Source organism: Typopeltis vanoorti, chromosome 8 (assembly GCF_054136105.1).
Source record: "Typopeltis vanoorti isolate ZY-2024b chromosome 8, IOZ_Tvanoo_1.0, whole genome shotgun sequence".
Classification (NCBI taxonomy): Eukaryota; Metazoa; Arthropoda; class Arachnida; order Uropygi; family Thelyphonidae; genus Typopeltis; species Typopeltis vanoorti.
The window spans coordinates 91,819,581-91,838,263 of NC_143556.1; the positions used below are offsets into that span (position 1 = coordinate 91,819,581).

General features: G+C 35.5%; 1 protein-coding gene across 1 annotated transcript in view; it reads left to right on the plus strand.

Moving 5' to 3' along the window:
• The window catches only part of eIF5B (eukaryotic translation initiation factor 5B), a 530,511-nt gene that overhangs the window by 395,946 nt on the left and 115,882 nt on the right, over positions 1-18,683 (plus strand). Inside the window, exon 19 of the mRNA XM_090397300.1 lies at positions 8,300-8,431. Within this exon, the coding sequence (XP_090253426.1) occupies positions 8,300-8,431 (132 nt within the window). The remainder of the gene's footprint in view (positions 1-8,299; positions 8,432-18,683) is intronic.

An 18,683-nucleotide genomic window follows, 5' to 3' on the forward strand; every position in this document is an offset into this window, starting at 1 on the left:
TAATGGCAACACTGCAACAATGATAAGTTCATTAGAACAGTGCACATGTGCATTGACATTATTTGTTTACTTATACTTAGTAAAGTGTGTGCATAGTAAACCTTACCACGCACACACTTGGAAAGTTAGAATCATTTTGTAAGACTAGCATATGTGATGGATGCATATACTAAACTTTCACCCTCAGTCATAAGTGTCCTGTATTTTTTTCCAATGTATCTGGGATCCCTACTCCTACCCCCCCCCATTACACATGCATGAAATGCTTATTGAATATTTTCTGAATATAGAGAATCCAAGTCACATCTGCTGATTCACATCAGCAGATGTGACTTGGATTCTCTCTTTAGCAATTAAAGTCAGTCTTTCATATTTACTCTTTTTTCTCAGCTGCACAACTGTCCCACCATCGGTTTTTGTTTCACTGACTGGCTATTCACTCTGCTCCTCTCATTAACAATCTACTCATCTGAGTGAGAGCAGTGGTGTGAAGCTGGGTAGACCACCTGCAGCAAACAGCTCTCATACTTTCATATTTATCCCATTCATCTACAAACTCAAGTCCTTTCTTCCTGCACATTCCAGCTATGATGCCATTCATAATCATTGCTCTTTTCCTCATATCTCTGCTATCATACCTTGGCAACATTCTTCTTCTTCAGTGTTTCTAGGTCACCAAAACACATTGAAATAACTAAAATGCTAAATCTTTGTGCATACACTGCTTGGGGAAAAAGTCAATGTATAGTGACTATATGTCACTTGAAATTAGATGTGCTTACACATTCCTGATTGCTATTTTTATTTTATTATATATATATTTTTTAAATACAATTCTGCCACCATGGGCAAGGTGCATCATGCCATGTAACAAGTCATGTTTATAGCTGGTTTAAATTGAAAATATGTTCACAAGTTGGTGCAACTGTGTCTGAGTGAAATGACTGTGAGAAGGAAACTGTCGGAGTTCGAAAGAGGCATTGTGATAGGATGCCATGTTGCAGGCCTGTCTATTCAGCAAATTGTAGACAAATTAGACCACCCAGGTCAACAATCAGTCAATACCATACTGAGATGGAAGTGCAGGGAGTCAACTGCAAGTGTTACCCACAGTGGATAATATGTGAAAACCGTCATTCATTGGCTGACACATTGAATGCAGAGTTCTGGGCATCGACTTGAACACAACTCTGTATAAACATATTCACAACCAAGGCTCACAACATTAGTTTCCATGGTGGACCACAATATTCACACCCCCCACATTACCTGAATCAACATGCAGTGTCCATCTCCAGTGGTGCAAAGAGCGTGTACAGTGGGATGTGGAAGCTTGGAAAGTGTTATGGAGTGACAAATCATGTTACACCTTCTGCCAAACAGATGGACAGTGTGGGTGTGGCAGATGTCCAATGAACATCTCTTACCAGAGTGCCTAACCCTAGCTTTGAAATTCGGAGGTGACAGCGGTTGGCCTCGGACCTCTGTTTGTGGTGTCACGAACATTGAACTCTGAGAGGTATCTGGACAATGCAATGCTTCCTACTTTCTACAAAACTGACCATCGTCTCTTTCAGCAAGAGAGTGCACCATGTCATAAGGTTGCTGCTGTAACTGCATGGTTTTGTGGACTTAAATGTCACCATCTTGACTGGCCTCCAGAGAGGAACCCCTGATCTCAACCTTATTGAACATCTGTAGAATGAATTGGAGCATTGGGTGAGGTCATGGGATGTCCACCCCCACAATAGTCCAGGACCTCATTACATGCATACAGGAAGAATGGTTCAGAATTCTCATTGATTGCTATCATATGCTTGTGAAAAGTATGCCCCAGGGATTGCTGTAGTCATTGCAGCAAAAGGAGGTCCTACATGTTAAGGTGGGTGTTATAGCTGTTGGTTCCTCACGCTATGGTAACTGTTGACTACTTTCTGCAGTATATATTATATCTCTTTGAATTTAGAAATAAATTCAGTCACTGTTCATTATAACTGGAGAAACACAAAATTATCCATTATTTTACATGCGAAGAAGGAATTTTTTTGATGAATGAGAAGAGGTTTTGATTAACATTCTTGGGATCATTTTGTCATTTGTAATAAGGTTTTCATTTATGTCCCTTGTCAGGAAAGAAAGTCATCAACACACCTCTTAGATAAGAACAGCATCAGCCTTCTTGTGATAGACAAATTAGTGTGTCCAGGATGCCAAGATTCTCAGATATATTTCAAGCATCTAAGGCATTTCTGACTGCATTAAACCATTTTGATCTTGGTCTTCCTATGGATCTTTTTCCTACCTTCCTAGCATCTTTAGAATGTGCTTTACTAATCTTTCCTCTTTCATTCTCTTCAATGACTATATGGTACTTGAAATTAAATGTGCTTACATATTCCTGATTGCTAGCAGTCTAGTTCCTTCTTAACACCATCTAATCACTCATATAATTTTTCTTGACTCATATGTGTGTGATATGTAGTCTTTAAACAACTGTTTTTCATCTAATCCAGCTCTCAGGTGACCCATAAGTTAAAATTGGCTGAAATTTTGCCTTCTGTACTGCCCAGTTAGTGTTTGGGCTAATTGCTCTCTTATTCCATATAAATTTATTCATATACAGTTGATCCCAAATAGTAACTTTGCTGTTGTCTATTTCTATATTTAATTTGCCATCTCTGCTAAAAATTGCCTAAAATAGCTAAAATGTTTTATTTGTACTTTTTTCCTTTCAGTATGCAGTTGATGCTTTCAGTTTTCCTCTCTTTTTATTGATTCTGATTTTCCAACCAAATTTGCTACAACATCAGTTAAAGATTCCTAATGTACTGAATTTATTTATCTACTTAATTCAATTTTTATTTGAATAAAGTTAAGTGCTGAAATCAGGTTTAATGTCACTTTCAAAACTTCATAATGTGATCCACATAGATGATGAATAACAGTGGAGATAGTGTGCACTCATCTTACACCTAATTTTATATCTTTGTATACCTCCCATAGTGTTTTGAATAGCTTTTCTCTTGATACATCATGCCTTTTCCAGATCTAAAAAACTTAAATACAAATTCTTGTTATATTTCCATGATATCTTAAGATTTTGTCTTAAAGTGAAAATTTGACTCTGACAATCACTATTGTTTTGAACCTCGGCTAGTTCTCAATTTCTCTTTTGTAGTTTTTTTTTAACCTCTTTTCAAGTATGCATGCCTAAATTTACGTGGAACTCTCAATAGGGAAATTCCTCCATAATGCTTACATTCTTTTATTTCCCTTTTTATAGGAATTTGCCCATGCCTTCTGAATTATACAGGGTAGTTACTGTAAACCTTTTTTTTAATCTCCATATTTGAGCATCCCTGGTCAAATATCTACTTCAGCTGCCTTTCTTCATTTCATGTTTTTTGGTGGCTTTTTCTGCCCCCAGTATTAATATATATATTCCTGATTACATTCTTCTTGAATATTTTCCGTTATCCTTCTGTCACTGCTTTTATCATTTACTAATATTTCAAAGTAATTACTCCAGATATCCAGAATGATATAGAAACATTTTTATATCATAGTTGATATAAAATTATTCTCTTATTCCTTTTATAGTACTCTTTTTTTTTTCTCCATTTCAAAGTGTTTTCAATCACTTTCAGATTAATTTGTCACCATCTTAATGTTTATCTTCTATATTATCAAAGTCTTTTTTTTTTTATTTTTTTTATTTTCTCTTTGTTCTCTCAGAGCACATGCCAACTTACTTGCTAGGAGCTTTTGATGCACTTTATAACTGCCTCTAACTTTCCAAGTGTTTTCAAACCTGTTCATTTTATCTCCAGTAATATTTGTATATTTGAATCTACAGTTCATCTCTGAAACAGCTGAACTTGATTATTTTTAAAACTTTCTTACAGCTTTTCTTTTCAGTATGATAGTCATTTTATCCTGTTCAAAGCTAAATGGTTATTCTGTTCATTTTATCTCCAATAATATTTGTATATTTGAATCTACAGTTCATCTCTGAAACTGCTAAACTTGATTCTTTTTAAAACTACTTTCTTACAGTTTTTCTTTTCACTATGATAGTCATTTTATCCTGCTCAAAGCTAAATGGTTATTGCTTTCTATTTCGAATCCCATGTCAAACCTACTTAAACCAGTATTAAGATATAACTGAAATCCATGCAGTCGTTGAGACTTTCTCATTTTTTGTATCTTCTTTCTCTATGTGAATTTGCGCGCACATCTACTGATGACTAGTTCAGGACATAGAAATCCAGCATGTACTTATTAGCTTTGCTCTTTTCCCCAAATTTTTTCAACACACTTCTGTCTGCTGTTTATTTACTACTTTACAAACTTTTTCTTTATTGGCTATCTTCTCTAATGACTAAAAATTCCTCCACTTCCTTAGAAGAACCTTTTCTTTGGGACCATTAGCACAAATAATTCTCATGGTCCAATTAGGTCGACCTGGTATTTCTTTAATTCTTGTCTGTTTCACTTTTCCATTGATACTACTTATGTTGTTGTTGTACCTGTCTTGCTGATATCATTTCTGCTGAGTGTTTCAGTAGCTGACTTCCTGTTTGTCCCAGTTCCCTGACAGAAACAGTGGGGGGGATCTTGTTTAATCAAGCAATACCCAATTGTCATAACATTTCATCTTGTACTAGCATTGAGTTTTGGTTTAGGCCAATACAGAATACGATTTGGTTGAGTAAACACAAATAATAAGGTTTTCCCAAGAGATAATGAGGATTAGCCATAATTAAAAGCCTCAGTTAGTTCTCCACATTCTTTTTAAGGTTGTGGAAGTCTTACATATATATTCTATTGGTCAGTCATGATTCATTGTTTTACTTTTCTGTTCTTTCTGGCCAGGCCTTGTTGGAATAATGTTGACTTTGGTATTTGGTTTATCATGTAATAATTTTACTTTTTTTTTTTTTTCTTTTTTTTATGTTAGGCCCATATACAAGAGGTTGGCTGGTCAACCTATAGTACTTTAGTATCGTATATGGGTAGTGGGAAAGGAAAGGAAAAACTTCTTGACATTCGATTTAAAAGCTTGTGTATTGTATTCCTTGGGAAATACATCAGGAGGAAGACTGTTCCACACTTCAGCAGTAGCAGGGATGGAGGAGGAGGAAAAGAAACTTGTTCTGTGGGTTTCAAGGTGTACTGTGAAGGGATGTTGGGCAGTGGCTGTACATGTTCCAATGGGTTTAGTGCAGAGTGGGGAAATTATTGATGCTGTTTCAGATGAGCATTTTCCATGAAAATATTTATAGAATATACAAATTGCAGAGACTAAATGTCTATGTGAAAGTGGGGGGACTGAGTTGGTAAGAGATGGACCATTTATCAGTCTAATTACTCTCCTCTGTATTGAGTCAAGCATTTTGAGGAGTCCCACTCCAAATGTGAAAACAGTATTCGATTGCTGGGTGGATTTCTGATTTGCATAAGGTTAACAGCTGTTTTGAAGTGAAGTAGCATCTTGAGCGAAAGAGAAAGTCTAGTTTTTTGGTTGTGATGTGTTTATTCCAGGAGAGGCCTGATGTTATGGTAATTCCTAGAAGAGAGATTTCATCTTGTCTGGGAATTTGAGTGTTATCAAAAATAATACTGGGAGAAAATGGTTCTTTTTTGTGGGGAAATAAGACAGAATTGGGTTTTACTAGCATTGAAGTTGACGAGGTTATCTGAGCCCCATCGGAGGATGTCTTGGAGGTCCGAATTAAGGGAAGTTGTGGTTGATGTTCTGTGGGTTGAAGTGAGTTGTGTAGGGTAAGGTTTATCAAATGAAAGGGAGGAGTGCGATGTGTTGTCATCTGCAAAACTGTGTATTGGATTGGAGGTCAACTGAAGTAGGTCATTGATGTACAGAAGGAAGAGGGTCTCTGAGAGAACTGAACCTTCTGGGACCCCAGCATTAGTTGGGTGGTGGGAGGATAGGGAACCGTCTACCATCACACATAGTGTGCATCCAGACAGAAAGCTGGCAATCCATCTGCAGAAGTCCTGAGACAGTCCAAATGATGGAAGTTTGCTTAATAATCCTTTGTGCCCGACCCAGTCAAAGGCTTTAGAGATATCAAATGCAACTACTTGGGATTCGCCAAATTTTTCCATGGCATATGTCCAGAGATGGGTGATATATGAGAGCAGATCACCTGTTGATTGGCATCGATGGAATCTGTATTGGTGGTCACTTAATAGCTGGGTACCTTCAAGGTAAAGTAGGAGTTGAGAATCGATGATAGGATTGAGGTGAATGAGAGGTAGTTAGATGGCAGTGATTTGTCACTCTTTTTGGGAATCGGTTGAATATAGGCCAATTTCCAGGCTTTGGGGTATATATATACCAGTGGAGTAAGAGAGTGTGTACAGACGGCATAGGATAGGGGTCAGTTCTGCTGCACAGACCTTCAGGACAATTGGAGGAATGTCATCAGTGCCAGGAGCTTTTTTTGTGTCTAATTTTGACAACAGGTTTGTGATCTTTTCTGTCAAAAGGATACAGGGGGCATTGTTTGTTGGGCAGTTGGAATGACTGGGGGGCATTTGCCATTGTCAGTTATGCGTGCATTGGAGGCAAAGTGTGAAGCCAGAAGATTAGCTTTTTCTGTGGGTGATGTTGCAATTGACCTATCTGGGTATGATAAGGGTGGAAGTAGTGTAGAGCAAAAGTTGCAACCAATTGCTTTTGCAAGATACCAAAAGGCATGGACAGCCGCTTGGACAGGCTGCAAATTTCCTGCTTTTTGCCCATTGAAATTCTGTTTTGGAATCATTGATAATTTTTTTTTTTTTTTGCATTTGTTTCAGGCTTCGGTATAGGAACTGAAGGAGGATGGAGTTCTTAATTTGAGCCAGATGTGGTATTCCTGATTTTTCATTTGTACAGCTTTAGCACATCTTTTGGAGAACCAGGGTTTGGATTGGGGACGGCAGTTCAGAGAAGTGTGGGGAATATATGTTTTCATGCCAGTGAGAATTACTTTGGTGATATGTTCGGTGTATATGTTTGGATTGGAAGACTGAAAACAATAGTCCAACCATGGGAATGAAGCATAGTAGTTTCGGAGGCTGTCCCATTTGGCACTGTTATAATGCCAAACTACTCTTGTGCAGGTGTGACTGTGTAAGTGTTGTTGCATGGGGCAGGAGATGAGCAGTAGGTTGTGGTCAGAATTACCCAGAGGGCTCACTACATTCACTGTATATTTGGAAGGGTCATTGGTAAGGAAGAGATCTAGGTTATTTGGGGTGATTTGGGTTATCTTATATTCTGGTCTGCTTGTGAACAATTTGTGTAAGGTCGTTGGTGATGGCAAATATTTCAGTGTCTCTGTCTGCAGGATCTGTACAACTGAAAGAGGAAATCTAGTTGGTGTTATGGACATTAAAATCACCTAGGAGAATGATTTCACTGTTAGGAGAGTGGGACTGGGGAAAGGAGAGGAAATTAAAGACCTTGGAGTGGTTGGTGGTATTAGGAGAGCGATAGAGACAGCAGATGAATTTAACTGAGTGGGGAGGGATATTTTTAACCAAAGCAGGTCAACGTTGGGCAATTCTAGGTTAGGTGCTCTCTGGCAGGGTATGTCAGAGCAGATATATGCACACACACTGCCCTTGAGTCGAAAGGAGTTAAATAGTGTATAGTTTGGATGGTTGAGATGGATGGTGCTGGGGGAAGGTGAAATTTGAGTTTCTGTTAAGAAGAGTAAGTGGAGTTTGGTTGACTGCAGATGATAGTGGACACTATTAGGGTTGGAGTTGAGACCACAGATGTTGGTATAGTGGGCATGCAAGGGTCTCTGTGGGTCATGGCTTTGACTGCAAGGGTCTTGCACGTTTCCTATGCAGTGCCTGCTTACTGGTCTCCTTGATGGCTATTAGTGGTGTCACTTGGTTTTTACACTAGTTTGGTTTGTTTGTAGTCTATGGTCCAGCTGTTGTCTCCATTTTGGCGTTTTTCTTCTAGCTGTCTTTAGAGTTGGCGTCTTTGTTCCCTTTGCAGGGTTAAGTCAGGGCAGGCACATACACGCAATTGGGGGCAACTGTCCTTTAGTTTGTTATTTATCGCCGTTATTAATTTGGATGTGTAACATAAAGGATCAATCTTTCAGCATTCCTTCAAGTTAAGTAAAATTACAATATAATTCTGACCAGAATATGAAGGATGTAAAAGATGTGACAGTATAATGAATTGCAATACAATACCTTTTTATATGATTATTAAAGATTTTTCTTATTGTATTTTATTTTCTTATTGACCTCTTTATCATCATTTTAGGAAGAAGTTAACAGTACCTTAAAAGAAGCTATGAGTTCGATTAAGCTTGCAGAGAGAGGTGTTTATGTGCAAGCTTCTACACTTGGTTCTCTTGAAGCACTGTTAGAGTTTCTGAAGACTTCAAAGATACCAGTAAGTTACTCTAAAAGCATTTGTTGTGAACTGATTTTAAGGCTTTTCATTTTACTCTTTTAATAGAGACATTTCATATTGTAATTTTGACTTTAAAATATTTCTGATGTTAAATTAAATAGTTTTTTTTTTCCATCACTGATCTTTAAAATAAAATTCCTTCAGTTTGAAGTGCCATATGTTCACAGATATTAATTTTGTTATTAATTTACATATAACAGAATTTCAGCTAAAGTTTTTCTATTAGTCTCTTATAATAGAAGAAAATTTATCTGAAATTTCGTTAAATGCAATTTAATGGTATATTAAAATTAATGAAAATTGATATTATTGACTGATAGTACTCATTCAAACCAAACTTCTTATTTTAGAGTACATTTATTTCCATATTAAATTATGAACATTTTAAGGAGTCTAATCTTCAAAGCTACCTGTGGCATAATGTAATCAAACAATGGGGGAAAAAAGGATAATCATATTAATAAACTTTAATGACAAGGAGATATTTCTTACTGAAATTAATGGTATATCGTCAGTGGGTGGAAACAGGCACTTCAAAGATCAGGAATAAAAGGTAAATACAACAATCAGTTTACCAATTAATATGGTTACCACATGCTAGAGAAATAATGTTATTTAAAAGGATCCTAAGTTGTCCCATAATGCAAAGCATTTATCTTTTCTTGAAAATTATATCAATTTTTGCATGTTTGGGAATAGAAAATTATGACTTATAATAATACCTTCAGAACATATCTACTTCAGTAGGTGAGAATAACCTCCACTAGATGTCATGATGAAGAAATGTATCAGAATCAGAAATAAACCCTTTGTACAATACTTATTGAAAACAGTAGTTTTAATCTAATTACCAATGTAAGGATCAGTGTAATTGTTTCACATATCAAAAAATTACCTGAATAAAATTCATAAAATGGTGTATTTTGTAACCAAGCTTGATTTTGTTAGGATGTTGTATCTAATCTTTCTTTCTGCTGATGAAGTCATTTTAAGGCATGTTGTATTAATCTGCTTTTGAATTCCCTCTACTGGCTGTAGTTCTATTTCATTATATTTTTTCATCTATGGTAGTCTATTTTGGCTGTTCATATTAGGCACCACAGGGACAGACACTGGAAAGGATGGATCATCCTGCCAATCTGATTTGCTGAGGAAGGTGAATACTTTAACAGGTTTGTGGATTATTTTAATTTTTCCATTTTAGGAGAGAGCCCAGTAGTTTCCGTGGGCCTTTGATAGCTATTTGATACATGTTATAGGCTCTGTGTGTGTGGGGGGAGTGCTATTATTTTTAAGGAGTTTGGCAAGAATTTTGATCTGTTTTGTTTAAATAATTGTTAACACAGCTTGTTTTTCCAAATGCACTGCTGTTCCTGATTATGAAATTTGCTCTGCCTTGGCAGCTAAAGTTGTGAATATAAGTTTCTGGACATAGTGATAATGTAAAATGGCATGTGGATATCTGCCCATATGTGCAGGCTTGCAGTAAATTGCCTTGTGACAAAAAATATCCAAGAAGGATATAGCTCCTTCATTTTTCTCTTCAGTGATAAGAACTAATTTGAAGATGGGTATAGAAAGTTTGAAAAGCCTGTGAAGCATGAGCCAAATAAAAATGGCTATATACCTCAACAAATACTTAGGACTTGACAGTGCTGAATTTAGTACTAGTTTCAAAAGATTCTATCTATAAGTTATGAGGGGGGAAAGTAGGGAGTCAATTGCTGCATTTTGAGTTTCCTTAAAAAGCTGGTTGGTAATTTTTTTTTGATGTGAATTCAATGTTTGACAGTGCTTAGATATTGTATTTACCACAAAATTATGCATCATTAGGCCAGAAACCCTTGCATTAAAAATGCAAGCCTGAGGTGAATGAACATATTGGAGAATAAACAGAGTCTCTAAAGGAGAAAAGCAGCTTTAAAAAATCAGAAATTAAACCAAGCATAGCAACAGTAAAACAGACAAAGGAAATGCTGCTGTGATCTTCAACAACAGATGGCTGTAATGATAAACAAATTATCAGATATGCCAATTCCCCTCTCCATTGATAATACTAGCCCTTTTTATTTTTTTTTATCTTTGTCTGTTCTTCCTGTATTCTTTTCTCTACTTCTGTGTTTTTTACTATCCTGTTTTATCAGAAATTAAACCAAACATAGCAACAATTAAAACAGACAAAGGAAATGCTGCTGTGATCTTCAACAACAGATGGCTGTAATAATAAACAAATTATCAGATATGCCAATCCCCCTCTCCATTGATAATACTAGCCCATTTTATTTTTTTATCTTTGTCTGTTCTTCCTGTATTCTTTTCTCTACTTCTGTGTTTTTTACTATCCTGTTTTCCAGACTATGTTCACTAAGATCCAACGTTCTGCTGCCATGTTTGCTGTGTGAAACCATGGGAACGTGGATGGCTCTGGCCAGGATTATGTGGCCAAAGGAAACTTGAGCGAATCGGGCAGTTCAATTTCTGAAACCAACCCATTTACCACTCAAAAACTGGATGTGTACTAGATCACTTGTTCTTGAGAATTGCTATCTGGGAAAAACAGCAACTGGTCATGTCAAACATGTGAATGAAAGAAGAAAAATAAATCAAGACGACTAGCAGCACACGCAACAAAGATGTACCATCAGGTATGCACCTGGAGAGTGTATAAATGACTACAATTTCTTCATAAAAGCATTCTAAGTGTCACCAGAAATATTAAAAAAAAAATCTGTATCAGTGTAATAAGAAACAAGGTATGGTTCTACATCAGGTTTAGTCATCTTTCATGAAAAACTTTGCACATACTTATCTGGCAGTCTTCTCACCACATCGTTAACCATCATAATAAAAAATAATTTGTTCAGGTACTCACTCATGATATCTTTGCAATCTGGTCTCATTCTGAAACAGAGCTGCAGAACTAGTTTCTGAACAAAATTAACTCCTTATACACTCACATTAAGTTCTACTGAACATGAATCTAAAACAGTCTTTCCTTTATTGGACACTCTAATACATTGTAACTGGTAATATTGAATTTTCAGTTTACAGGTAGATGTATCCATGCATCTTCATGTCATCATCCTTCACAAAAATTAGGTATTATCAAAAGCCTTGTGCACCAAGCACACAGTTCTTCTTTGTTCTTCTGAGTCTCCTCTATTAGAAGAATTAAATAAAACTCTATTACTAAATGAATAATACAGCTAAACCTTAATACAGAAAATACTTGATAATTATCATCCCTCTCCCAGATTGCAATCTGATGTTAAATGGATCCACATACCCTATCTTAAAGGAACTTCTGAATCAATAGCAAGGACTGTTTGCAGATATAATCTGTATACCACCTACGAAAATATATTTTTGCCTCTATCCTTGCCTGTTGTTTATCAAATCAAATACCCTGGTCGTATCTTTGCTGCTCTGGACAGACTGGATGTTCTGCTATGATTATAATCTAAGAACATCAATATTATATATGATTTCTGGAATCAGAAGATTCAGCCCTTGTTTTTCATGCCATTGACACTAGACAGAGTTCATTGGAATTGTGAACCAAGGTGCTACACTACAGTAAGTTCAAATTTAATTGCCTAATTCTTGAATCGTGTGAAGCCCTATGCCATCATCCTAACCTTAATCAAACAGATTGTATGCTCTAAGTTTTGGGACGTGATTGCTATCAATTATTTGTAATTACACACACACTCGTGCGCCGAGGAGGGGAGGGTCTGGAAAGTTTTGATAAACACCTAGAACAAAAATGATATTAAAGTAACTGATATAACCACAAGAAAGAACATATCTTAAAATCCTTTCACCCCGTTTCATCAAATTGTAATAATTTGTTCTTTTTCTTTTAGGGTATAGAAGAAGACATAAAATTAATTAATTTTTGTTTTAGCTGTTAATCGGAACTTTCCAGATCCCCATTCATATATAATCACTCTCTCTCTCTCTCTCTCACACACACACAGAGACTACACTTGCATCTCTACAACTCTAATAGTGTTTCTTCCTGATATGATAATGCTATTTTTGACCACTGAATATTATACAAGTAAACAAATAAAACTCGATTTAATTGGTTCAAGATATGTACAGAGATATAGCCTAGTAGTTTCGCTGACTTTACTGTTGGCACACAAAAGGCAACAAAAACAGCTTAAAAAGAAACGAGCTAAGTATCAGGTTAAAACATAACAGAATGCTAAATATTATCAAAATTCAAATAAAACATCACATCAGATGCATGGAGTGTGTATGTTAGCAGTCATTGTTATACAGGTGCGTTCTGTAATTGGCTGCAAAGTTAAATCCCGATGTGCTGAGTGATCTTATGAGTGTTTTCCAGATGTCACCAAGGACCATTCCTTAGTTTCTGTTAAGTCTGCCTCTTGAATGGATCACTATTGAAGCTTCTTTGATGTTATGGGTATGAAAGTCTTCTTCTAAGTGCGGCATAGTACTTTTATCCCATTCAATGTTGTGATTAGTATTAGAAAAATGAGAGCTAAACTGGAATTGTCTTCTCTGTTGTTGTTGACATCCCCGATGCGTTCTTTTTTTCTTATCTCTAAACTTCTAGATGTAATTTAAACTGCAAGAGCAGGGGATGTTTATAGAAGGCAATCCTGTCCTTAGGTGACATTAACAAGTTGTGAACTGTCTTTATTGATTTGAAGGCCACTCAGATCTCGTGAGGTCTTAACAGGTTTGCAATTTTCTGTGAAACTGTGCTAGCAAAAGGAATGGAAATGGAAGCCCTGTGGTTAGTTTCATGGGTTTGCTGTAGGGGGAGGGGGTTGGAGAAAAGAATCTTATTTATCAATTTTTTCAGATAACCATTGTTTGTCAAAGTTTTGAAGATGAGATCTAATTCGTCTGTTAAAACTTTGTCATCTCTTATGATACAAACTGTCATGTTTTTCAGCATATGAATAGTACTCAACTTTTGTGAAATATGGTGTGATGAAGAAAAATGTAGGTAACAGCCAGTGTGGGTCAGCTTGCAGTAAACCTTTAAATCAATATTGCCATCCATTTGTTATTAATGTGGCTAGAAACGTTAATTTTATTTCCCTTTCAGGTTCTAATGTAAACTTGATTTTTTGATGAAACGAGTTTATTGTAGTTAGGAAATCAAATAGATCTGTTTCACTATGTTTCCATATGATGAAAATGTCATTGACGTATCTCCACCATACTGATGGTTTTGGATCCATATGTGACAAGATGTCTTTTTCAAACCTTTCAATAAATAAGTCTGCACATGGAGGAGATAGAGGACTACCCATCACAAGACATGATATTTGTTTATAAATTTTTCCATTTCATTTGAAGTAATTTGAATTAAGGCAATGTCTATAAAGTTGACGATGTCTTGACGAAATAGATTGTCTATGGTGGTTATGACTTCATTTACTGGGACATTGGTAAACAAAGACTCTACATCTAGGCTAGCAAGAATGTCTATTTCTGATATTGCAATATTCCTTCGTTTTTCAATGAAATGTTGTTTATTTCTGATATGTGTCTGTATTACGAATATGCGTTTTCAGCAGACGAGCTAGATATTTTGAAAGTAATAGGGGAATTTATCCCATCCGCTATTGGACGAAGAGATATCCCGGTTTTATGAACTTTCGGTGAACCATGTAACCGTGGATTTAACAGATGTAATGACTTCAATTTCTTTTTAAGATCTGTCGGCCAATTCTCCATATTGCATAGAGGGTTGTTTGTTTGTTTCTATATGGTTCGTGCAAGTGGGGTCTGAGCCTAATTCACAATAAGTAGATGTGTCTGAGAGCAATACCAAGATCTTTGATGTATAATCTGTGGTATTTAAAATGACGGTAGAGTTCTTTTGTCCACCTTGAGAATAATTATTTCTTTAGATTGGTTAGTGCTCTTTTTTCTGAAGGGGTGGTGATGTTCTTGTTCGGTGGTTGTGAAGATGAGAGGATTATAGCAGTCTTCAACCTCAAATCATTAGCAACCAGTTCAGGTAAAAAATGAAGTATCTTCTCCATGCTGCACGTAATAGCTACTTTCGGAATAAACTCTGGAGTGACTGCAAAGTTAAAATCTTTCTTAAGGATACTGACTTCTATAGATGTTAAGATGTGGTCCAAGAAGTTGAAAACAACTTTATCTGGAGGTTTGGTCTTGAATTAGTTTTTTTCATATAAAGCATTGAATTTTTTGATCTGTCTATTCTTGCTAATTAAAATGTCCAATTAAAACTATCATTAATCATGCTGGCTAAATGGGACCATAGGTTTGCCTCTATGTTGTTAGAAATCACATCATGTAAATGAAAGCATGACGAATCCACTTGCCTCAAGGCAAATCTAGTGTGTTGTATCCTTTCACGTAATAACACTAAAGATGTTTTGAAATATATTTGTTTAGCTCTTCTAGAGTAATAAATTCCATTTCATTTTCTCTTTACGTATGTGAAGCAGTTATTTAAATATTATACTAATAAAAATCTTGCTCTTAATGAAAGATTTAAACCGGTGAGATCATTGATTTCTTGTTTTATATGTTTAATAAACAGAGAAACAGTAAAGTTTGAGGATACAAGTATTACCATGAATAGGCATAGAATCATAAATGAGGGTTTATTAATGAAGATATTGTATTGGAAGAAGGAAACAGTTGATAAATTAACTGCAGTGACTTTTGGAGTAATTTTGTGATAGTTATCTGAAATAACATGGAGGAGGCCACCAGATGGACTAGCAACTTTCATAGCATCTTCAGAGGAATTAATAATGATTCATATTGCTTATCTAAAGTTCTTTTCTATGTGATACTTATCATATGATCTTGACAAGGAAATGGATGGGTAAGGTGGGGGGGAGGTGATAATTAGGAAGAATCATGGCGGAATTTTCATGAAGGTCCACTTTAAGGCTATATATAATATATAAGATTATATATATACTATATATAAGAGAACTTACAAATGTTTTCAGGGAAACATTCTTTATTAGGAATGACATTAATGTAAAATGAGTAATGCATAAGAATGTCTTGCATAATTTAATCTGTTTATTTCAATAAATTTTATAATGAATCAGGAGCTGTTTGAAGTTTTCAAAAAATGCATTATAAGTAAACTATAGGTAATTGGATAAATAGGAGATATAAACGTCAACTGAATTTAATTGTTAAGATTTCATTTTAAAAAAAAAATTATAGATGTGTAAAAATTAGAAAGCAATTAAGAATAGCCAGGAATAATTTAGGATGATGTGGTTTGAGGTTTGTTGAATGATTGAGGTTGTACAGGAATTTAAGTGTGTTGCAAGTGTTAGCAAGAGAAATAGAGAGAAAACATGGGCCAGTTAAATAAGTAGTTAGAAATCTGAAGACTCATTACAGGAGGCCCATGCACTAACCATTATTTGCACAATATCTATCATACTTCTTAAATTTTACTTACAGAACACTTATTTCCACTCATTCACTACTCTTTTCACTCAAAAGTCTAAGTTTTAAAAGAGGTAAACCATGAGTAGACATATTGATACAAAATAAATAACAGAAAAAAACTCATGTAGAAAGATTATTTAATAGTACTTTAAACCTGAAAAGTCTGGACTTTCTGAACATGCCATCTTCACTAGACACAGAGTTCATTGGAGAAGGACAAGAGTTCTTCACAAAAGTCAGTTTCTCATGGAACGCCTTTATAAAGAAACATGTGAAACTCTACTTCATTCTCTTAACTTCAACAGATCCGACGGCTTACGTCTATCCCCTTTATGGGAGATAATACTTTACAAATCAGCTAATCTTTCCTAACTTTTTATTGTATTAATTTTTTTTATTTTATTTTATTTTTTTTTTTTTAGGAAAATTATCGACCTTTTTAGTTATCTTACACCAGCTACACGTGGTGCTTTTTGGAATTGTCAGTTAGTGTTTAATTTTGAGCTTAATGTGCTGAAGATGCCTGTGACACACAGGCGAAAATTATACTATTAAATAATCTTTCTACGTGAGTTTTTTTCCGTTATTTACTCAAAAGTGTAGTTTTCATGCTCTTGCTAATTGTCCTCTTACACAACTCCCTGGATGCTCTTTGTTGTCTCGTTTCCATTATGTAATTCAAAATTTCTTTAGCATTCATTTCATAACTCCTTAGCAACTTATGTTTTTATCATATCCCCTCTTCTCCATCTATTTGCCCTCAAGGAAGAACTCTACAAACTAATCAACAATCTAAATCCCCATCCCCAAGAAACCTGAGTAACCAGATCTGTGCATAATAATCCATATGTGCTCATATCAAATCCTTATAAAGAGGGATAATAACCTCCTAATCCCAGCCAGCAGTGTTTCACTAACATCCAACAAGTCACCTTTTGAGCTATTTTGTCCCCCTTTCATAATGCATTCCCTGAACTTCAACTCTGCATCCACTGTCCTCTCCAAATCCCTAGCCTCATCAATTTCTTGTAGTACTGTCCCATCATCATAATACATAGCTTGTAATCTCTTCAACCAAAGATTGCATAACTTTATGCCTCTACATTAATATGTAGAGGTGTAAAGTTATGCAATCTGGGTTGAATATCAGTTTAATAAGGTTGAATTATGGCTTTCAGTTTAATAAGCTAAACCTTGTCCAAACCAATAGTCTATTTAGATCGCCCTACAGGGGATCCACATTTTTATTAACTATTGCACCCCCAGTAATATCATCAACAAACAACTGGATTATTATAACAGGATTATTAACCTTTTCACTGCTGAAAAAATAGAAGCCAACCAGACTCTTATTTTGTTGACTTAGTTTCACAATTTTTTTATAATTTAATTTAAAAAAATAGCTTGCAAAGTTTTAGGTTATTTTCATATCATGGTTCACCAAAATTGTGACATTTATAAATTGTTTCATTGAAAATCTTGCTTAGTATTTTTATACAATACTCGAATGTTCTGTGCCACCTCCCTCCATCATCCTTTCAAAATTTACTCACTATATATTATTTGAAACAGTGGGATGCATATAGATAAAGCAACATTTTCCTCTCTCTCTCTTTCTCTCTCTCTCTCTCTCTCTCACACACACACACACACACACACACACACATGCCTTCTCTTCAGGTGAGGTGTTTGGCCACACATGGCAATATACCCAGTGAGATTTTTCTTTTTGGTGTGAGAAGTACTGGGGATGGGAATCATCTTCATTTCAATCTGAATAGTTGGTCACCAGCTGATCCCACTTTCCAGTTTCAGTTGCTTTTGGCATATAGAAGTTTTGAATAATTTCTCTTGTGAGAGTTGAAAATCTGCAAGTAATATATTTTTCCTTATTTTTACTTTGTACAGTATCTGAGAATTTTAGAACTTAAATACAGGAAGTGTGGGAAAAGGAGGGGGAGGAAGAACTTTCTTGTACCACTTCAGGGTATTATGCAAGCATTCAGCAGAACTTATATCTTACCTACCATCTGCTTCCATATTCTTATGTTCTGTAACACAGTAGGCTTCATTATTGACTGATTAGAGTACTTCTCTCTCTTTTTCCTGAATATTTCTTGGAATTTTCACAACTCGATCAGCTTGCACACTCTTTTTTAATCTCCCTTGAAACACCATTACCATGTGACACATCAGCCAGAAGATTTCTTCTGTTATGTGAACCAGTACAAAATTTTTTCTTCCAGGTAAAATATCTAGACAGAGAAGTGTACTTGGGCAGCTGCAGTTCAATTGTATATTAAGCTTTTCACTGCTAAGTTCAGGTTATTCTGAGCATTTTAAAAATAGCATCCTTGTGGAGCTCAAGCTTTCTTGAGTGTGTTTTGCATTTCACTTAAACTGAATTATATTCATAATAGGTGTTGAAGTGAAATGCAAAATACACTCAGGAATGCTTGAGCTCCTCAAAGATTGCATTTTTTAAATCAGAATAACCTGAGCTTAGCAGTGAAAAGCTTAATATACAATTGAACAGTAGCTGCCCAAGTGCAAATCCCTGAAATACCCTCTTAGAAATACACACTATAAATGACCTGTATAGTGTGTATTATATTTCTGTCCATCTATTCCTAAATTCTACTCTTAACAAACTTTTTCATTACCCTAATCACTATCTCTGAGATATCAGTCAGTCTACAATTTGCTTCCTCAGTCTTGGAGTCTCCTTTGTGTAATAGAACTGTTCAGCTCTCTTTCTGCTCCATTTGCAATCTACCAGTGC